The sequence below is a fragment of the Sander vitreus genome, chromosome 19 (assembly GCF_031162955.1).
Source record: "Sander vitreus isolate 19-12246 chromosome 19, sanVit1, whole genome shotgun sequence".
Taxonomy (NCBI): domain Eukaryota; kingdom Metazoa; phylum Chordata; class Actinopteri; order Perciformes; family Percidae; genus Sander; species Sander vitreus.
Genome location: NC_135873.1, coordinates 18,932,483 through 18,956,132, shown reverse-complemented (window position 1 = coordinate 18,956,132; position 23,650 = coordinate 18,932,483). Strand labels below are relative to the sequence as shown.

At 42.3% G+C, this 23,650-nt stretch overlaps 1 protein-coding gene across 1 annotated transcript; it reads right to left on the bottom strand.

Annotated features, from left to right (window-relative positions):
• Positions 1-14,971: 14,971 nt before the first annotated feature.
• Positions 14,972-19,588, bottom strand: c19h4orf54 (chromosome 19 C4orf54 homolog). The gene has a single exon (XM_078275546.1). It carries the CDS (start codon positions 19,586-19,588, stop codon positions 14,972-14,974), a length of 4,617 nt encoding a protein of 1,538 aa, XP_078131672.1.
• Between the last annotated feature and the right edge of the window lie 4,062 nt (positions 19,589-23,650).

Sequence of the window (23,650 nt, the reverse complement as noted above, 5' to 3'; positions counted from 1 at the left end):
AGAAACAAAATGAAATGGACTGTATTGCTTGTGCGACGGTGAGCAGGCCATCAGGAGAATAAATGGGTCACAAAAATACAGACAGATTGTGGACATTGATTATTGGCACGCAAAACACGCGTCCAAGCAAGTTCTCCCCTGGTTGGGACCTCATGGCCTAATTTGGAGTTGGTAACAGACTGATAAAATAGTCATAGTATAGTGTGTCGAAAAAAGTCATAGTTTGTCAAAAAAAAGTGATAAAGTCAAAGTATAATATGTCTATAAAATTGACATATAGATGTCGAAAAAAGTCATAGTATGTTGAAAAAGTGATGAAATAGTCATAGTATAGTTTGTCAAAAAAAGTGATAGTTTAGTGTATCAAAAAAAAGTGACAAAAAGTCATAGTACAGTGATAAAGGCATAGTATGTTCAAAAATCCTATGAAAAATCGAGGAAGGGATGAAGTGACCCTGCCCGGAGGAAGCCCGGGGCCCCCGTCTGGAGCCAGGCCCAGATGGAGGGCTCGTCAGCGAGCGTCTGGTGGCCGGGTTTGCCACGGAGCCCGGCTGGGCACAGCCCGAAAAAGCTACGTGGCGGACATCTCTCCATCCCATGGGCCCACCACCTGTGGGAGGAACCGCTGGGGTCGGGTGCGCTGCCACATGGGTGGCAGTGAAGGTCAGGGGCCTCGACGGACCAGACCCGGGCAGCAGAGGCTGGCTCTGGGGACGTGGAATGTCACCTCTCTGTGGGGGAAGGAGCCGGAACTTGTGCGGGAGGTGGAGCGCTACCGGTTAGATCTGGTGGGGCTTACCTCTACGCACAGTCTTGGTTCTGGAACCATACTCCTGGATAGGGGTTGGACTCTTCTCCGGAGTTGCCCAGGGTGTGAGGCGCCGGGCGGGTGTGGGGATACTCACAAGCCCCCGGCTGAGCGCCGCTACGTTGGAGTTTAACCCGTGGACGAGAGGGTCGCTCCCCTACGCCTGCGGGTTGTGGGGGGGAAAAACTCTGACTGTTGTTTGTGCATATGCACCAAACAAGAGTTCGGAGTATTCGGCCTTCTTGGAGACCTTGAGTGGAGTCCTGCATGGGGCTCCAGTCGGGGACTCCATAGTTCTGCTGGGGGACTTCAACGCGCACGTGGGTAATGATGGAGACACATGGAGAGGCGTGATTGGGAGGAACGGCCTCCTGATCTAAACCAGAGTGGTTGTTTGTTGTTGGACTTCTGTGCTAGTCATGGATTGTCTATAACGAACACCATGTTCGAACATAGGGATGCTCATAAGTGTACTTGGTACCAGAGCACCCTAGGCCAAAGGTCAATGATCGATTTTATAATAGTTTCATCTGATCTGAGGCCGTATGTTTTGGACACTCGGGTGAAGAGAGGGGCGGAGCTGTCAACCGATCACCATCTGGTGGTGAGTTGGGTCAGGGGTTGGGGGAAGACTCTGGACAGACCTGGTAAGCCCAAACGGGTAGTGCGGGTAAATTGGGAACGTCTGAGGAGGCCCCCTGTCCGACAGACTTTCAACTCACACCTCCGGGCGGAGCTTTTCGTGCATCCCTGTGGAGGCTGGGGGCATTGAACCCGAGTGGACAATGTTCAAAGTTTCCATTGCTGAAGCTGCGGTGAGGAGCTGTGGTCTTAGGGTCTTAGGTGCCTCAAGGGGCGGTAACCCACGAACACCGTGGTGGACACCGGTGGTCAGGGAAGCCGTCCGACTGAAGAAGGAGTCTTTCTGGGATATGTTATCCCAGGCGACTCCGAGGCAGTTGCAAGGTACCGAAGGGGCTCGAAGGGCTGCAGCCTCTGCCGTGAAAGAGGCAAAGCAGCGTGTGTGGGAGAAGTTCGGGAGAAGACATGGAGAAGGACTATCGGGTCGGCACCAAGGTGCTTCTGGAAAACCGTTCGCCACCTCAGGAGGGGAAGCGGTAAACCATCCAAGCTGTGTACAGTAAGGATGGGACGCTGTTGACCTCAACTGAGGAGGTAATAGGGCGGTGGAAGGAGCACTTTGAGGAACTCCTAAATCCGACTAATACGCCCTCTATGGTAGAGGCAGAGCTGGAGGATGAGGGGGGATTGGCATCAATTTCACTGGTGGAGGTTGCTGAGGTAGTTAAACAACTCCACAGTGGCAAAGCCCCAGGAATTGATGAGATCCGTCCAGAAATGCTTAAAGCTCTGGGTGTGGAGGGGTTGTCTTGGTTGACACGCCTCTTCAACATTGCGTGGAAGTCTGGGACGGTGCCTAAGGAGTGGCAGACCAGGGTGGTGGTTCCCCTTTTTAAAAAGGGGGACCAGAGGGTGTGTGCCAATTACAGGGGTATCACACTTCTCAGCCTCCCCGGTAAAGTCTACTCCAAGGTGCTGGAAAGGAGGGTTCGGTCGATAGTCGAATCTCAGGTTGAAGAGGAACAATGCGGATTCCGTCCTGGTCGTGGAACAACGGACCAGATCTTTACTCTCTCAAGGATCCTGGAGGGAGCCTGGGAGTATGCCCAACCAGTCTACATGTGTTTTGTGGATCTGGAGAAGGCGTATGACCGGGTGCCCCGGGAGATACTGTGGGAGGTGCTGCGGGAGTACAGGGTGAGGGGGTCCCTTCTCAGGGCCATCCAATCTCTGTACGACCAAGCGAGAGCTGTGTCCGGGTTCTCGGCAGTAAGTTGGACTCGTTTTCAGGTGAGAGTTGGCCTCCGCCAGGGCTGCGCTTTGTCACCAATCCTGTTTGTAGTATTTATGGACAGGATATCGAGGCGTAGTAGGGGTGGAGAGGGGTTGCAGTTCGGTGGGCTGGGGGACCTCATTGCTGCTTTTTGCAGATGATGTGGTCCTGATGGCATCATCGGCCTGTGACCTTCAGCACTCACTGGATCGGTTCGCAGCCGAGTGTGAAGCGGCTGGGATGAGGATCAGCACCTCTAAATCGGGAGGCCATGGTTCTCAGCTCCTTTGCGTCGAAAGGAGCCAGTTGAGGTGGTTCGGGCATCTGGTAAGGATGCCCCCTGGGCGCCTCCCTAGGGAGGTGTTCCAGGCACGTCCCAGCTGGGAGGAGGCCTCGGGGAGACCCAGGACTAGGTGGAGGGATTATATCTCTAACCTGGCCTGGGAACACCTCGGGATCCCCAGTCGGAGCTGGTTAATGTGGCCCGGGAAAGGGAAGTTTGGGGTCCCCTGCTGGAGCTGCTACCCCGCGACCCGACCCCGGATAAGCGGATGAAGATGGATGGATGGATGGATACTATACTATGACTTTTTCAGCAAAAATACTGTTGTTACTTTTAAAAATTCAAACTGTACACTTATCTTAAGAGGGCATGAAATCTAAAGGCTGAAAAACATGGAATGAAATATAAAATGTATAAAGGCAAGGGGAAACTAACAAAATTAAAGTCTTTCTTCAGCTACAGTAATGTGAAAAAATTAGGACACCCATGCTTAAGTTGACTAAAAAGAGGAATAAAAAAATTCATCAATTGATCTTAATGCCTTAATTAAGAAAACGAGGAAAAATCCAATCTTTAAGGACACCAATCTTCTTTGTGAATGAATAATGTATCGTAAATAAATAAATGTTTTTCCTTAAAATACAGGGGCATAAGTAAGTGATAAAAAGTCATAGTATTCCCATAGAGGCAGGCAGATTTTTGTTTTTAAAGGCCAGTTATTTCATGGATCCAGGATACTATGCATCCTGATGAAGTTCCCTTTGGCCTTTGGAATTAAAATAGCCCCACATCCTCACATACCATTCACTATTCCTAGAGATTGGCATGGGGTACTTTCCTCATCTCTCAATGCAAATCAAACCAGCTATTAGGCTAACTGAAATAAAACCATGCAATCTCTAGGTATGGTGAAGGGGATGTGATGATGTGGGGCTATTTTAATTCCAAAGGCCAAGGAAACTTTATCAGGATGCATAGTATCCTGGATCCATGAAATAACTGTCCTTTAAAAATAAAAATCTGCCTGCCTCTATGGGAATTTAACATAGGGGTGTATGACTACTACTTATGCCCCCTGTATTTTAAGGAAGAACATTTATTTATTTACGATACATTATTCATTCACAAAGTAAATTGGTGTCCTTAAAGATTGGATTTTTCCTAATCTTTTTAATTAAGGCATTAAGATCAATTTCCTAAAGATGATTTTTTTATTCCTCTTTTTAGTCAACTTTAGCATGGGTGTCCTAATTTGTTCACGACTGTACATGTGCCTGTGCTTTATTGTAGGTCATATATTAACAATCAACATGTGAAAAACATAATAGAGAGGTCTGAAAAAGGCTTTTATGTTTATTACATGTTCACAAATTTAACAATAGCATCTGATAAAACATCCGCTGCAATATCGGTGACAGTTTTTAACTGACACTGTACATTTGCAAAAACACATAAAAATACAAACCTAAACTAAGCCATCGTTTCAGCATTACTTTCACTTTTGACAAGGTTTTTCATTGTTTAATTTCAACATCTATACCCACCTTTCCCTGCGGTGCGTTTACCGTTTAATTCCAAATAAAAGTGCCCTCATTCCAAAGTCCCAAACTTACTCACTTTTTCTCTTGTGTCACGTCAACTTTCTTTTACCTTAACAATATTTACTGTCCAGAAAGCAGCAAGGTGGTCTGGCTTCAAACCTCCACCCTGTTTCAGTGTCCTTGTGCAAGGCTTTAATAACAGTGATGCATCAAAACATCAGGCCATGAGACCTGTAAAAAGTATTTACACAAAACAAGCTGTACTTTTCCTGAAAAGAGGAACACTTCTCCATGCACATTCAGAAACGGCTGCGATATGATCTGCAAAGTACTGCAACAAGCCAAAAACAAGGCAATTAAAGATTTTTCTGATTAAATGATCATTTAAAAGACCAAACCCCATCAGTGGGACCAGTTAGGCAAACTATTCAAGTGGTTAAATGGAAAAGCACACATTAAAGTAGATAAAACAGTATTATTTGTGGATTGTTTAAAAAAATATACATAATTTTGGAAAAACTCAACAGCATCATCTGCGGACGGAACGGAGCCTGTCTGGGGTAATATGGTTGAAGAAAATATTTGCAAGAAATCTGTGTGCGCAGATTGGTAAATGAAATTAATGGCTTAATGAACTGTACAAACAGAGTGCTAAACCAAACAGAGTATATACAGTAGGGGAAACAAGTTCAGACATCTGTTCAGAATAAAAATGGGGATTTATCATTTATTAGAGAAACAGCTTTTAAGTCATTTAGTGTAGTTTTTTAGTAATTGTATAAGCTAAATGAAAGCTAGAACTAGTGTCACAATTCCTCTTTGATTGTTAGTTGTACTTCAATGGCTGGCTGAATAACCTGCAAACAATTACTAATCTGTGCACTCGTTAGAACAGACTTCCATATTAATTTTTTCTGCCATATGACCCCCATACAATTTGTATAAAATCTGTCTACCAGTAAGAGCAAATCAGAATGTTTTCGTACATTTGGACGGACTGACCCTTTAATTTAGACTTGCTCCCAGTCTGAATGTACAATCTACTCCTGAAATAAGTGAAATAAGTTGATAGACTGCAGTAGGGGCAGTGATGGAGAAACATTTAAATGAAAAACATTTAATGAAAACATTTCAGCAGCTCAGAAGGCAGCAAACATCATCATTCATTTCATACAATACCTTTCAACATAAAACACTTTAATACGACAGCAAAAAATGTGGTGGTATTCTTTCATAACAACATCATTGTTCCTGTAGTTAAAGGTACAATATGTAACATTTCTGCATTAAAATGTCTAAAAACGACCATACCTGTTATATATTTTTTTGAGTTGCGTAGTTACACTATCCCAAATGTTTCCACCAAATATCAAACCCAGAGAAATCTGTTATTTTATTTCTGACACGAGACGTTTCCTTTAGTCGCCTGTCAGTGCCGTCATATAACCTTTCACCCTCTGTTACTCGTAACTTCCGTCAAAACACGGCACCAAGATGATACGTTCGAGCGTAATTGTAAATCATACGTCACAGAAAAAAATACTCCTAACCGTAATACTGCTTTTTGTGCCACAAGGAATCATTTTGTGATTAATTACATGCCACTTTGCAACACAGTAATACAGCAGAGATCTTATTGATTGATTATGTATCAATATTGATCCAACAATGTGTTGGCTAACGTTAATGCTAATGCTTGGTGGATAACATTATAGGGTTACAACATCTTTCAACACAATCATAAAGTTATTAGTAGCATGACTGTTTTCACCACGGATAAAAGCAGCGCTGGGCTAACCCACAAATGAGTTCACCAGTAATGTTAACGTTAGCTGTTATAGATAATGCTAATTTAGGCAGCTAGCACACCCTGGTCTGTTTGCCTCACTCCCCCGGCGCAAAGAGACTTCATTCGGGATGAGAGCTGACAACACAGCCGGGACATGTAGCCAGTTACCGTTACAGCAGTACTTAACTCCGGTGCTGGGTGCTTACGACGCTAACAGCAGTTTAATAAAGCGTCGGGAAACAGACCTTATCAGACTCAGACCCCGATCCGAGTCACAACAGTGGTCTCCGTTAGCGCTACGTCTCCGTTAGCGCTAACTAAAAAAAAATGTTTTCCCCCCTTCGCGTCTTTACAGTTAGCTAAATTAACCCGACAAAAGGAGAGTTAAGCGCCAAAACGAAAAGTTAAGATTAAAGAAAAGTGAAGGGGGAGATTGTTCCGGGCAGCTTGGAGATGTTCTGCTGCTGCACAACGGCCATCAACCGTCCTCGCTGTCCCGGCCGGAGATTCCCCCATCTCTCAGCCTCATTGAGTAGCTAGCTACTCCAACAAACTCCGTAACCAACAAACCCTGTCCCGTCCGTTGAAACCATCCAAAAGGTGACATTGACATGTGAAATATATTGTGATAGTCACTGTGGTTTTAGCACCTGGCTAATGTTAGCTTGTTGGTTCACTAGCTAACTGGTCAGCTACCAATACAGATCGAATCAAAAGAAATAATAATGTTGTGGAAAATGCAGCTATTTTATTAGAATGACATGAATAAACGTTACTAAATGTAACGTGAATAAACTTGAATGGGTGAACTCATCCGTGAACAGATGCATTCTAACCAGCAAAGGTGTTTAACAATAAAAACTACAACTCCCATAATTCCATGCAACTTCCCAACGTCATCAAAAGTCCGCGTTTACAATCCATTGTTTTGGTTGAGAGACCCCTAGCGGCAGAAAGTTACATATTGTACGTTTAATATAAAAGGATGTTTGCTGCTGGGTTATGTTTCTAGTCCTAGCATAAAGACAGTAAAGCAACAAACAGCTGATTCAAAACCAAATGATGGCCTGGCCAGCAGATCCACAGTCTCAGCTATTTGAAGTACAAAACAATAAGTCAGTGTCAAAAGAATGACTTAGAAACAGTGATACGCATGAAAATACATGTCAAACGGGGCCAAAAAGAGTCTGCAGCTCACATCATCCTGTAGCTGCTCTGCTCTTAAAACCTTTCAGAGCTGCTTGGAAAACTAAAACTCCATTCTTTACATTACAGTGAGACGGAGGAAGGATTGGCCAGTTTTATGTTGATGTGATCAGGGAATAATTATTAAACCTAACACAAACTGTCTTCATGTTAGATCAAAACGTAATCCATTATAATGTGATACAGCATTTTAAAGAACAAATTGAATATTCTGCTTCACAGTATAAGCAGGCCAATGCATGATGGGAGATCTCCAGGATGTCTACCATTGTATTGGTTCAACACACACATTGCATCAATAGTATCATGTTCATTAACTCAGCAGGGTTGAATACCTAACTATGACATTTCCAAGTACAAAAAAACACATTGGTAAGTGCATTTTAAAGCAATATGGACACTGCATACAATCTAACACAAGAGATGGTGAGAAAATGTTATAGATAATATGCTATAATCATTATAAAAGTTATTTTGCAATAATGGGTTGTAAAATGTAACTTATTACAAAACTACATAATGTGACAATTAACAAAGAGTTAAACCCTGATTGGTTTAGGGAGTAATTGATTACTGTGCTAGCAAAGACAATATAGGCCTACACATTAAGTGAGTCTTTACAATGTGATGTTATAAATCAAGAAATACATACTTTATACACATCTTGTACACATTAGAAAAGGTGAGACAGGATGTAAAGGAGCCCTTGTTACCAGGCCCTGACCCATCAGCTCCCGCCTCCTGCCAATGGAAAAACGCATTCGTTCAGAGACAGAAGGCCAGAGCAGTCAGCATCACTCAGGGTTCAGCCCTGTTAGAAACCAAGAAAATCAAACAGAACACACCATTAACAACTGAAATCCTAATACACTGTCTGACCAGTGAATGAAATGTTCCATTGGTGCACAACGGATGGTAGTCACATTTTCCCACCAATAAACCTTGTGCTCTAAGGAAACAAATCTGAAGGCTTTTCTCGTTAATGACTCACAGCTAACACTTTATAATAACTAACATTACTGTATTGTTACAGTTAACCTGTAAGAGGTTTTAAAGGGTTTAATATGTTTTAAGAGGGGCAACAGAAGCAAAAGACAAACTTTTTCTGCAGGTTGATGAAGGTGAAGTTTCTTTGTGTTGATCAGCCCTGCAGATGGTTCAGTGGGGAAGGACGCAGACTGACGTCTAGGAGACGCCTGTTAAAACCCTGCCTAAGCTGTGTGGCGTACACAGGAGTGTTTGTGATGAATGGATGTGCTCAACTTGCAAATTAACGAATTTCCAACATCGATTTGAACTTGCGAATTTCCGACATCAACTTGTGAACTTACGAATTTCCACCTGCTAATTTACAACATTGACTTCAACTTGCAAATCTACGAATTTCCATTTTTAAAAATATTTAGTTATCACTTTAAATGTGTTTCCTGTCTGCAGACTGTTCAGCTACAATTATTAAAGTACTAATATTATATTAATACTAACCCTTGTGTGGTGTTCATATTTTTGTAACACAGACTTAATACTTAACAGATTTAGCTCAATTAGCAATTATATTTACATCATTTATGGTTCATATTTGCCATTTACCCCTGTGAGATCACATGTATGATTATATGATCATTTTCATTTTTTGTGAGAAAACAAGGAAATTCAATTATAAAAAAGGTAAAAAATAGAAACAAGATTTTTGATAATTATTGGTGTATTTCTTAGAACTGGTGAAAGTGCTTGAAATGCAACAATTTTGTAACTTTGTGTGAATAGCAGGTGCAGAAAGACATTTCCCACACACAGACACCTACAATCAGACACGCCCACATACAGACGCAGTTAGGAGGAGGACACAGTTAAGTTTCATAGCACCTAAAATTATTACACTCGGGTCCAGTAGACTCGAACACCTTATATGTAATAGTTATGTGTACGGGGTTGTACCGTGTGCAGTCATTGAAAATAAGTTATTTGGTATGTTCTTCACAGAGTTTGAGTTAGAAGAAATAATAAGGGACCGTTCGGTATTTATGGAATGGATGATAACATAATGACTTATTTTGAAAAAGTGTCCCCATATAAAAGAAATACAATACTTTTGTACACTTGTTAAATTAGCTGATCATAATGTAAATTAGTGAGGCACTAGTAAAGCTGATCAAATATGAATTAGGTTCATAGGTTCACCACTCGGTCATATTATAATTATAAAATGATCTTGCGTCCTCCACATAAATATTAGGTTTCATCTGGGACAGAGGATATATATTTAACTGCAGCAAACCCACTGATCAGCCACTTCAAACAACTGTAGATCTTCAATATTAACCCTAATGTCAGTTCACACACATAACGTTAGGCTTATCGCCGTGGTTGTAGTGGGTGCATTTCTATCCAACAAGCTATTAAACAAGCTAGCTAACGTTACATTATATTACACTAACATAGCAAACTTTTTGTCATAACTAATTCATTAATTACTCTGCATCATTTCTATTTGAGAAAAGAACAACTTCATCCGATGTTTAATGTGAATAAAACAGACTTGAACTGACTACTTACTACATTCCTGTCACTACACGATGTGACTGTGTGAGTCGAGTGCAGATCCGATTCCTAACATACAGCAGGCCAAACCACTGTGAGGCAAGGGAGGGGGGACTCAAAATGTTTCTAAACTTAAAAAGCATTTTCTGGGGTTTGTATTGTTTTACTACTTAGACAGATATTTTAAGTATACATCATTATGTTATTTACAATACACAGCATTGTTTTAATGATATTTCTAGGGGGGTGACAACCCTTAGAAGGGGGGGGTCCTGACCCCCCCGAGCCCCCTAGGATTTACGCCCTTGCATCCAACATTTTTTAGTCTGGGCGAGGGGGTCACCCAACTTTTGTATTCATGAAAAGAGCAAAATTTCAAAGTGGCTCGTTTGGTGCATATTTATCCATGTAGCTCTCAGTCTCGGCCCCCTAGTTGATGGGGCAGGAGGAGCACTGCCCCCCTAGTGGCTCAAACGGGTAATTGCATTGTTTAAAAAATGAGTGGAATAATTACGTCTGGCATGACCAGATATTTTATAAATATCTTAAATAACACAAAACAACTAAATGGTGGTAGGTAATACATCAGATTTCATATACTGCTTTAGTAAAAAAAAATATTACCTGGCTGACGATGGGAGCAGCAGGACGCAAAAAACGAAACTTACTTTTGCACTAGTCTGGACATCTTGCCATGCCAACCTTGCAATAAAGGTTTCCTAAATGCCATGCATATAAATGTGATGTCAGCTTACTAATTGTTAGTAATTGATTGTTCATTGTTACATTTTAGTTGAATTTAAGTGTCAGGGCATTCCGCCACCGTCTGTCTATTGCGTTCCAAGACAGCTGTGCCGCGATTGGATTTCATATGGGCGAATTGTTAAATTGTTACAATGTAATTTAAAATCTGCTTTAAAAATAAACATAATATATGTTTTGGAATATAATGTTCAGCTTCGGCAGCTTTACCTATGTGCTAAAATATACAATGACTGAGGAAGCCTAGTGACGAGTCCATAGCAACCAGTGTTGAATGTGAATACTAGTTTACTAGAGGAGTAACTTAGTATTTGAAGTAATGCAGTAATGCAGGAAGTGTGCATTTAGTTTTCATGCTTATTGTGTTTCCACAACTATGTTAGTGAGTAAATCTACTGAAATGGCCACCACACCATAACAGAGGAGTGTGATGTGTAAGATGAGAATGCAGAGGTTAACTTGTGTATGTCATGGCTATAAAAACTCAACTGGCATCTGTACACCTTTGCTAAGTGCAAACTAGCACATAAGGGGAGAGTCATGCCTCTTTTTCAAATCATTTTGGAGGGTCATAGAAAAATGATTACTGGCGAGGGGAGGGTCAAGTCTTTTTAGCCTGAAGGTCCCAAAACTCCTCCGGTGGCCCCTGAAATAAATAACGAACAGTCCCTTAATTAAATAACGAACAGTCCCTAAATAGCATAATATTTCTTTATTATTAAAATGTAGAGTGTGCTCACATGCAGGCTGTGCGCTATGCATCCAGAGTACTTTATCGATGTGATATTTCGTGTTACCATCGGAGTTCACTAAAACGCAGTCTACAAAACCTTGGGAGCATTACGCACGATCACACGCATGGTCAAAAGGTTGCGGAAAACTGGGCACATTTTTACGCATGGAAATTCTTTATAAATCCCGACTTTTGCGATGAATGTTGCGACGGCAAATTTCACCCTGCTTCACACAACTTTTTCTTGCGTAACAGGTTTTATAAATGAGGCCCCTGCACAGCAATTCATTTCCCCTTGCATGTCAGTCTTTTTTGGTATCCCAAAAAATCCAGCCATATGCCAAAATCTTAAAACTAAAGGTGGATGATCTCTCATATCCACCTTTAGTTTTAAGATTTTGGCATTTAAGATTTTGTATTATTGCAAACAATCTGTATTTTTAGCATTGTCTATTCTAAGTAAGGAAAATGAGAGCAAAATCAATCTTGACCTAATTGTGTTTTGAACCCCTGGCTCCCTTAAGAGCCCTAAGGGATCGTCCACGATACGGTACCGTACGAAACGACACCTCTGATTAATATTTATATAATTTGATAACGGTTTAATTTAGCCACTTACCGATTTTTCCTGCTAAAAGCTAAGGAGGTGTCTTTGGTGTCTTTGTAGCTTTTACAGAAGGTTTTCTATCCAGCCTGGAAATTGTGCTTCTTTTCGGAGTTGTTCAGCAATAAATCCAAACGCTTATATCCAAGATTTATCCACTTGATGTCCATAATTTATCAATTTTCTGTCATTTTTGCCGCTAGCTCGATGCTAGCTGCCATTTTGAATATCCCATGATGCTTTGCGAGATTGTGTTGACGTCCTTCAACCAATGGGAAGGCAGGTCCGTCATACAAAGAGTTTATGGAGTGGAAAGATGGATCACTCCAGCGAATCCGAGCGAGAACAAAGGCAAGATAGGTCACTCCAGTCTATTACCGTTCTACAGAGAAGAATGTTTTGAGATGTGGCACACATTTGGGCCTTTTTTGAAGAAATGTAAATAGTTTGTCTTTTACATGAGTTATAATGTTCATTATGTTTATTTCTGCACTGCAAGACTCCAAATATATAGGAGAACTGTTTTAGAACATTGCTGTGTGTGTGATTTCAATAAATATGACATTATTATTTGATTATTGGCATAAGTGAATGTCAGGGGCAGAGGGCAAAAGCGTCTGGACTTTTTTTGAAAAAATATATATATTTTGTCAATTGTATAAGTTATGTTTATTTCTTCACAGTGTGACTCCTAATACATATGGGAACTAATTTAGACAGGAGATTGGCTTAGCTTATTGATATGTGTGTGATATCAATACATATCTGTGAGATTCATGTTCCGTTTTATTTATTTATTTGTCTTTAAGGTCATAAAACCTTTTGTTACATTCAAGTGACCTCACTGCAGCACAAATATTCTAATAGCCCAGTTTTTCCTGAAAAAAATGATAAATTGACTGTACAGCAGGGTTGATGTTTTACAAGCTTTTTTAGAAAATAAAACCAGACGGACAATGAACTGTAAAAATGACCTTAGGTATCTGAGCGTTAATAGTCCTCTGTTGGTCCCTGGAGCCCAAACTCCACTCCACTGATTAGTGGGACCCTTTTTTTGACAAACTTGGGAGTTCATTGCTATTCTCGATGGCATGACAATAGTTCTTGAGGTACATGATCATTATTCATTGATGTTCCCCACACAGTTTTGCATCCCGTCTGTAAGATTTCAATTACCTTCCAATCAAAAGCCCATTTCTCCATCCTCTATACTATCAGACTAGAGACTATCAGATTTCTTTAGAAATATAATGGAGCCCTCTGGTATGTGGGTCTCAGACGAGAAGGGGAACTCCAAATGCTCTGCTGCTGTTGCATGTTGTGTTTATGTAATTGCTAGTTAGAGGCATGTGAACCTGGCTTCTCACTCTCTCTGTTTTTAAATGACTGGTCCTATAAAAAGCCGATTGACCCCACTGCGACTCTGAGCTGCCAGGCAGCTTCTTGATGTCCAGTGGCAGCTGAAGCAGTCAGTGTATACACATAACAAAAACCTGCCATCGCCTGACCTTTTCCTCCTGCAAACACTATGGCCACCATACACATTCAAACGAAAAAAGAATCTTATATCAATATCTTCTATACCTCTGCTGTGATATCAGAATTCCCAGCTTGTAGGTGCTAGCGCCTGCTGAGGTGCTCAGTTGCAAACTTTACAATCACATGGCGTCTCTTCCTTTGGCATGCATGTTGAATCCTGTTGCATGATTGGTTGCATGCTTAATGCCCCTATCCAATTGACGTGATACTAGAAAATTCATAAATAGACTGACCTGACCTGAAGTTGACTTTAGGGTAGGTGTTAAATTGTCACATAGAGAGAGTGTGCCACCAATCCACTATGTACTTATAGGAATTTTTAGGTGAAGACCTCTATGGAGACACAAAGACTTCAGTATAAATTAATAAGATATTGTTAAATAAATAATCATATGAAGACTTAAAATAAACAATGAATGTCACAATCATAATGAAATTGTAAAATAATGAAGACAAAAACTGATGGAGACTAACATGTCATTTAGAATTAAACAATAAATATATTAAATAATGACATAATAATGTCCTCTGTCAAAGTCTGTTTTTATTTCATGATGCCACTTTTTATCACAAGTCTTTATGTGTTAATCAAGACAAACAGAGGAGAGCCATTAAGAAATTGGCTGTTGTTTTGGCAATAGGGAAAATTGTTTAAAAACTGACTTGAATGAAAGAAACATTTTAAAACAAAAAAATGCTGAAATTAAATTAAATAACAATGTGTGCACACCACTGAGACTCCTAAAATCTCATTCTACTTTCAAAGAGTGTCAATATTAATGTATCTCTTTCTTTCTTTTTTTGTTTCATTTGTCTTTGTGTGAAACTTCTTTCTGTCTTTGTGTTTAAGTGTCACTTTTCAGCAAAGCACTTTCTACCCAACTGACCTTGCACTAAATTATTTTGCTTACATGAGCAGTTTTACACTGTGATATCAATATCAGCATTACTGGCAGTGGTGCAAAGCAACTTAGTACATCTACTCAAGTACTGTTCTAAAGTAGAATATTGCAGTACTTACTCTTATTTGAGTATTTCCACTACATTTCAGAGGAAAATATTGTCATATCACTTCTGTGCCTATTACTTTATTTGTCTGTCTAATAACTCCAACGCTGCAGGTGCAATTGTAAACGCTATGAAAAAAAATGCTTTGAATGTAAAAATGTAATGTATGTAACTTCATAACTGCTTAATAAAAAAATATTTGAAAAAATCCTGGTTCATTCAGATCTACTCAAACATTCTAACTAACCTACATACACAAACAACACAGTCAGAACTACTCACCTGTCCAGGGAAGCTGCCGTTTATCTGTGCTCCACCACGAAGCTCATGGTGGTCCCATCAAACGAGGGCGGCGCTATGATCCGGGGGCCCTGCTGGGAGGTGATGCTGATGACCGGCTGCTTGACGCTGGAGAAGCCCTGCAGTGGACTGTTGGCGGTGGCCTGCTGTGGAGCCCCGTAGGCAGCCTGGGGAGACTTGCCAGTGGCCATATAGAAGGGACTCTCCATGTACATGCCCTCAGTCTGCTGCGACAAGCCTTTCTCTCCGCTCTCCGCCTCTGACTGCACTGACATGTGCGACTGCACCAGCGTCCGGGCCGGGATCACGGACGGTGTCGGCATGAAGCCTGGGTAGATCATGTAGGTGTGTCCGTATGCTCCTGAACTGAGGGCCAAAGGTGACATCGGCATGGGCACCGGGGTCTTTGGAAGTTGCGGCATGGGCACGTCCACATACTGGCCTGTTTCGGGGTCAAAGAGGCGCTTGGTGGCCGGCTGCACAGGGGTGTCCACCAGGTAGTAGTTTCCAGTGGTGGGATCCAGGAGCATCTTCCTCTGGGTGGCCTGGAAGGGGTCCAGGGTGGGAGCAGGGGTGATTGCCGGAGAGAAGCAGTACACCTGAGGCTGATTGGTGGACATGCCCAATGGCAAAGAGTGGTAGATGGTGGCTGAAGGGGTATCTGGTGAGCGTGTGTCCATCACAATGCTGGAGCGTTTAGGGGCCTGGTTGGGGTCTGCTAAGCCCCTGTTGCCCCAGTGTCCTAACTGAGTTGGTTGTGTCTGGGTGGTAAATGTGTACACTGATGTTTTATCAGCAGATGAGGCTTGTTTGTTGCTAGTGGTGTGAGACTTGAGCGGAATGGTTAGGTAGTTCTCGTTATCAGCTGAGGTGCTCAATAGCTCCTCTGTGGACCTCTCTACATCCTTTGATTCACCTTCTTTATTTCCACTTAGCTTCGTCTGGCTGACTTGTAAGGACATCGGCAATTTTGGGGACTTTGGGAGGAAGCGTTTGGTGCTGAAAGGTGTTTGTGTGATGGCTTTTGGCTGGGCCTTTGCTGATGTGGAGGCCTGAAGGCTAGAGCCGAGGCTGAACATGTTTTTGTTCCCTGTGGGTAGCATTGACCTAGCAACCAGAATGTCATCATGGCTGCTGGGAGTCTGACAGACCATGGGGGTGTCTTTGTCCTCTCGCCTGAGCAGGCTGTCAGTGCCAGGGGCTACTGCTGGAGGCATCTTTTCATTGTTGGGATAGGAGTCTCTTCTGACTGTCTTGTCCATGTTGGACCCTCTCGCTCCTTCCTCCTCAGGTCCTCCATGCTCTTCACTGGCTATCACTGAAAGCACATGGCTGTCTGTCAGGATATGGGGCTCATTCCTCCTTTTCCATTCATTTTTTTCAAATTTATAGAGCTGCTCCATGGTTTTCACAGCAGCCTGGAGTTTTTCCAGAGCACCCTGGTTTGCCATTTTTGACTCAGGTTTCTTATCTGTGATGTCTGATATTTTTTCCTGCGTATTTGAAGCTGTTCTGCTTTCAATTCTCAATCCAATGACTCCATCTAAGGAATTATTGGAGTTACATATGGGTGCTCTTCCTGCTGCTCTTTGCAGTGGAGCATTTTTAGCGCCTGCTGGAGACGATCTGCCCACGTCAAACGGCTCCACTTTAGATAACTCAGTAAGATTTTCAAAATATTTTCCATTACTATTTGTATTCACAGACTGACATTTGATCACTATAGGGGACACAGAATTAGGATTTTGATAAGACATTTTCTTCTTCTGTTCTAAATGGCTGTCAGCAGATGAAAAGTTGGATTTATTTTCGTTGTTATCCAAAGAAACAAAGTGATAGGAACTTTTAACCAATTTACGCACGTCTCTCACTTGGTGTATGGGTGTCTGCAGCTTTCCTTTATTATCTCTGATGTCTCTAACCATGAAATGCGGCACTTTATCTGACGACTCACCCTTCAAAGCTGTAGCCAGCGCCTGGCATTTGAAGTCATCTGTTCTGATGAGGCTGGCTGCGTTACAGCCTATATTAGGAGCGCGCAGTTTTGAAACGCCAAACGACTCCGTTTTATTGTCTCTGACGCTCCTTAAATTAATTTTAATTTCCGGAGATTTAGATGTAGCCACATTCCTGGAGCCTGCGATGTATAAGGTGTTGTCAGAGCGCAGTTGTATCCCTCCTCTATCTCCATATGGATAATAATTCCTGCTCTGCAGCTGCTGTCCGACTTCTCTGTCACTGGACAGCAGTTGAATGCTTGGCACAAACAAATGGGACATTTTAGTCAGTTTGCCGCTGCCCGCTGAGTAATGATCCCCCTCGCCGCCGTCCTCGTTAGCTGAAGCCGACTTCCTCGGAGTTTGATCGTTTTTATTATCCTTTTGAAACTCTAGCTCCTCGTCCTTCCAGCATCTGAACGCGCTATTTTGGCTGCGAAGCAGTATGCTTTTGGACGCTTCCAATGCACCTTTTTTAGTATCGATTCCAGCTTCCTTTGCCGGTTTCAAATTAGTTTCTGGTATAATGTCTCTGATTGGAGCGGCCGTGTCTTGTCTTCGAGAGTCGCTCTTGGTATCACATGAGCCGCTGTCCAATATGTCCCCTAATTCATCCACGCACATTATGGTATAGTCAGAGCTGCCCTCAGAAAACCTGGAGCTCTGTCTGTGCAGCTCCTTGCTTCCCTTCTCCCTGTGGCTGTCGCTCTCCTGGTGCACACAGCACGGAGAATGCGTCGGGTGCGGCTCGCTTATCTCCCCTCTTTCCATCTTGCGCTCCTGCTCGAACTGCATCTTCTTAGAAATCACATTTTTGATCAGACTCGAGGCGAATATGGCTTTCTTGTGTGTGTCTTCCATGGTTTTAGAAGGCGACTTGCTGGCCCCTCTCCTCTGGCAGCTTGGCAAACTGTTGGTAACTTCATCTGTGGAACGTGATCCTGCAGCGTTTTGTGCAAAGTTAGTGTGTCTTTCACCCCCAGACATTCCCGATTTGACATTGCAACGAAAATTCAGAGTCTCTGTCAGTCTAATCACTCCACTGTGGCCCTGACTGAATTCCCCCATCAGCTCTATCTGCTGTGTAGATGACTGTGTGGATGCGCTGTGGGGGTTGCCATTCAGAGTGAATATCTTGCTGGTGGGCGGTTTGATGCTTGCCAGTGCAATGCCCTTATAACCTCTGTTGTCTATATTTTTGGCTATTTCAAATGAGGCCGTTGAGTTTTGATGGGAAACAACACTTTGGTCCAGTCCCCGTGACATATTCATATTGCCATATTTCAGGTCGACAAACGTGGACCACCTGTTTATCCCTTTGCCATGCTCTGATGCAGATGACTCGCTGGAGGTGCTGAAATTAATGGCATCAAAGTAAGGATAAGCCAGGCTTTTGAAGGCTTTGGCAGTCAGGTTGCGCACCTCCTTGTCAGCGTCGTCCAGCTCGCTGACAGCGCTGGACGCACCGCTGGAATACTCGGTCACCTCTTTTCCCCTCAATTTGCGGCCAAAATGTAAGCGTCCAGGCGCGGCTATGAAACATTTGGCCCTGTCACACAACGTCTCTGCCTTCCCATCAACTCCCCTGAACACATAGCGACTCATGTCCCCGGAGCGCCTTGCATGATAAATGATATTTCCCTGTTCTTGGATGTTGCTAGGGTCATTTATAGCTCGAGAAGTGGTTCTGATTGACAGGTGGATCTGCCCAGCACTGTTGCCCCTGCACTGCTGGTGCTGCTGGGGCTTTGACACACTCTCATCTGAGCTGGTGAACTTGGCCACGTCGCACAGATCACTTTCAAGCAGAGTGCTGACTGCTGCTGCGCCCTGAGGGCGAGGCTGGCCACCGTCCCCCCTCTCCCCCACCTCTCCATCACCGGCGAAAGAAGCGTAATCGACAAACGAGTACACCTGGTTGTCATCCTCAATGTCCCAGCTGGATGAGCCCGCCCCGAGGCCGTAGCCCTCCTCATGGTCAGAGAGCTCCGAGAGCTGGATCTCGTGCGTTGTGATGTAATGGGACTCATCCTGCGGTAAGCACAGGACGCAGTCGTCGGAAAGCACCAAACTAACATCATCCTCCTCATAATCATACGACTCACTTCTCCCGCTCAGATAATTATCACCGAAGTGTAACTCCTCATCTCTTGCTGTGTTTTTGTTGTCCTCTTTTTTGGACACCTCGGGCTGCGTTATGGCGCGCACGCTTCTTTCCCCTGATTTGAGACAATCCTCTGACTTTGCGTTAAGACAAGGGAGATGTGATGACGGAGGTGAATCAGAGGGAGCCTGCTTGACATCTTCTGCACATTTCTCAACTCCAGTATCCTCTTTATTGTTAGTTTCAATATTGTTTTTAATCGCCAATTCAAGGTTTGGTTCCGTTGCGCGCGAAGCTCCGGCGCCGCTGCTCTTAACAACGACAGGCATTTGGTTTTCTTCACCAAAGCGACAGTCTCTCTCCGGTTTTGTCCCCCCTGTGTTCACGTACACTAACTCCAAATCAACGTATTTGCATTTGTCTTGCTTCTCCGGGGCATCCTCCTCCCCGTGCGCCGGTTTTTGGAGCAGATCTTTGACTCCCCGGAGTGTCTCCACACAGCTCTGCTCTGTCTTCATAGCTGGACCGGCAGGTTGTCTGGTGTCTAAAAGAAACGGCAGAGACGGAGCACCCCCCTCCCCAGGATTCCTCAGTCCTTTAGGCAGAGATGGTGCAGAGCCCCGTGCCCGGTCAGACAGACACTGTGATGACAGGAAGCACTCCACACATTCCACTTCACCGCGATATGAAGCCTAAAGCCGAGGATCTAAAAAAGACATTACCAACTACTGTCTAGGCCACATGGTTCTGAAGCTGGGGTTCGCGGACCACTAGGGGTCGTTGAGAGGACTCCCCTGCAAAATGAGTTCATTAAATGTGATCATTAACACCAAATGAGCACCCCCAACAAAACATCATTTTTTTTATATTTATGTAATAAATCATAACAATGAGTTGCACATATCCACTCACGTTATAGCTTCTATCTTATTATATAGATACGATATGATTACTGTTCTATTCTATTAGATTATAATTTAAAAAATAACTTATTAGTGAACCAGTGGTGAAAAGTAACTAAGTACATTTACTGTACTAATATTGACGCACTGTATACTTCCCTATTACTTCAACCTCATTATTTGAGAGGGAAACATGGACTGTTTTCTGACACCTATAGTTATGATGCAGATTTTTTTTTTATACAAAACATGTCATCAGATTCTTAAAAACATTCTTTTCAATCTATTAAGTCTGTAACCAAGTCTTCAGTATTTGTTATTCTATTTACAAAACTGAAAACAATCTAGAATATTCTTTCTAGACTTGTTTTCATTTCAAATCAACCGGTTTCAAGTAGTTCCTAAAATTAATTTGCTTTTTTCTTGATTTATTGTGCAGCAACTTGCTTATTCTTTTCTGTTTCAGGATACAGTAACACTTTTTTTTTTTAGAAATATGCTATATATTGATTTTCAAGAAAAAGAATAAAGAAAGAAGAGAAGAAAAAAAAGGAACACCTAACAAAGAACACATAACATACAGAACACAGCACATCTTGGATTACAACAATATTCCATGGTCATTTTAGGATGGGTACTATAAACAAAAACATCTAAAAGTAGTAAAGATAAATGACTTTGACATATACAAAATCACATACTTATTTGCACAGTGAGGTTTTATACAATAGCCAATGTCTAGGAGCTCACATTTTAAGGTAATTCAGTATTGGGTTCCATGTTTTATCAAACTTGTCTCCTCTTATCTTCATTATAGAATCTCAATCTTTCCAGATGTAAAGTATTTGACAATTCTCCCAGCCACAAGTTATATGAAGGCACAGAATCCATTTTCCATACACGTAAAATCAACTTTTTTTGCAATCACCATCCCAAATTGAATGGCTCTTCTTTCAAATTTATTGACGGAGGAGAGGACACTTGTGGCCCCCAGAATCGCTACCAATGGGCTGGGTACCAAATTCTTACCAAAAGCCTCAGAAAAATACAGAAAAATACACTTCCAACATGAATGAAGTTTACTACATGCCCAGAAAGAATGTGCTAGAGTACCTATCTGGGATTTACATCGGTTACATACTGGTGGGATATCAGGATAAAATTTGTGTAACTTTTCCCGCGAATAATAGTCTGTGGAGTGTTTTAAACTGTATTAGGTTGTGCCTGGTATTAACTGAACACATTTGCACATTACGTAGTCATTCTTCCCAAATTTCATCATTTAATTCCATATTCAACTCATCTGCCCATGCCCGTTTATACAACTCCGTTTATACACCTCCATCATGAAGCATTCGAAAGAAAGCAGAGATTTCCCCTCGGGAGCCCGGGTCAAATTTGTTAACTGCCTCAAGAGTATCATGTTTATTTAGAACTTCAAAGTTTGGTATATTTTTTTTAACAAAATCTCTAATCTGCAAAAATCTGAAAAAACTTGAGGCAGGTATTCTATATTTGGCTTGCAGCTGCCTAAATGAGGCAACATTTCCCCCAATATACAAATCATTTATGTTTTTAATGCCTTTCTGTTTCCAAGCAGAGAAAGCAACATCATTTAGGCCAGGTATGAAAGCGTAATTTTCACAAATTGGAGTATCAGTATATATACTTGGCGCCTTGATATGGAGTTTTATCTGCTCCCATGTGCGCATAGTGCCATTGATTAGAAAGCTGTTACTATAATGTGACTTCCTAACTTTGCTGTTGAGCAAAGCCAGCAAGGAGGTCTTGTTACAAAGCAATCGTTCTATGCATAGCCAAGCAGGGCAGGAATAAGAAGAGGAAGGGGGGCCTTTCCTCCACCAAGCAAGTATAGACAGATGAGCCACCCAGTAATACATTTTAAATTCGGTAAGGCAAGCCTCCAGCATTTTTTGGTTTACATAGATGTTTTTTGGAGATCCTGATGGCTTTGTAGTTCCAGATAAAAGGAGCAATAATTGAATCTAATTGTTTAAAGTAATACTGGGCAATGTAACATGGAAGAGACTGAAAGAGATGTAGGAAACATGGCAGTGCAATCATCTTAACTGCATTACAGTAACACTTTTTAACTTCAAATTGATTTGGTGATGGCGCAGTGGATATGACACATGCCTTTGGTGTGGTTCGATTCCCACTGCGATACATCAACCAATGTGTCCCTGAGCAAGACACTTAACCCCTAGTTGCTCCAGAACCTCTGACATATATATCTATTGCAACTCGCTTTGGATAAAAGCGTCAGCTAAATAACATGTAATGTAAAATCAAAAACAGGTTGAAATACCTATTCTGACAAGAGTCCACATGAAGCCCACCACCGACTGCTCCGTTTATGCCGGACCAACAGATACCCGTTCCGTGCAGACAAGTGACCCAATGGCTGTTTTTAAAAAGACACGTCAAGCTCAAATTTAGGAACCAGGGCAAAATGTGAAAACTGCAGCTATGTTAGACAGGAGGGTATGTGACGCCTCAGATGAAGGCTGTCTGGCAGATAAACAACAACTTGGCAACAACACACCACAGGAGGATCAAGCCTCTGTGCTGAAGCTCTCAGGGCTGAGGCATCGGTGTCTGTAGGGGCCAGTCTGGGGTCCAGGTGCTCCAGAGGAGCGGAGGAGCTGTTTAGTGTCACAGATGATGGACAGAGCTTTCCTGCGTACAGATGAACTGTAATGTAACAAATTGGGCGACCCTGTGGGTTTTAATCAGGTTCTTTATTCAAATGTTCATCATCATCATCATCAACATCCGTGTCCGTAGGATGAAACCAATCCCCACTGTAGCTCACAGTACTGCAGAACTAAGCCAGCATCAGGAACTCCTGGCTAATTGGAATGAATAACTGGGAATGCTGATGGTTTACTGGCAGGGACGCTGAACTCACCACCAGGCTATGAGGGGGTTGTGATGTCTGCTGTTGGTAGGCAACAAAATCTCCCTGTCAGCCCTGCCAGCAGTGTAACACAGTAAACACCGAGTGGGAAACCAGAGCTGACCCTGAGCTTAACTGGGTGAAACTCTGCTCTACTTGTGTCAAAGAGTATCCAACCCATGTCCTTTACCAATATGATCTGATAGTAATGCTGAGAAGAGTTGTGCTGAGAATAAATATGGTTTTATACCTGCAGGTATGTGGCTCCAGCTTGTTCTGAACACATTTTAGTTATGGTATGAGTCGTACTGTAGTCTTACTGTCTCAATATTTTCCAAAAGTGGTCATCACTGTCAGTTTTACAGTTCAGTTTATTCACAAAATAATTTTAAAAAAGAAATACAATCATAAGAAATAATGCAGATATGTGAAAGGGGACACCCTAGTTAGCTGTCTGAAGCTTGTATAGAGGGGCCCAAGTCACTAAGCAGATAGTTAACATATATTATAAATAACACATTGGCTTGTGTGCATGCATTCTACAGTAAAATGTTTAACCTACAGAAAACCCTTTAGGGAGCTGAACTACCCTAACTCTAAATCCAAAATATTTATTACATCAGTCTACTGACGATACACTAAATAGAGACATTTTAAAATGTGGAAATAACAGTACAATTTAAACAGATTTCAGAATGGAATGAAAACTAGTTCAGAAGTCCCCAGCCATTTAGGGTATTCAGGCTTAACAGTTACTA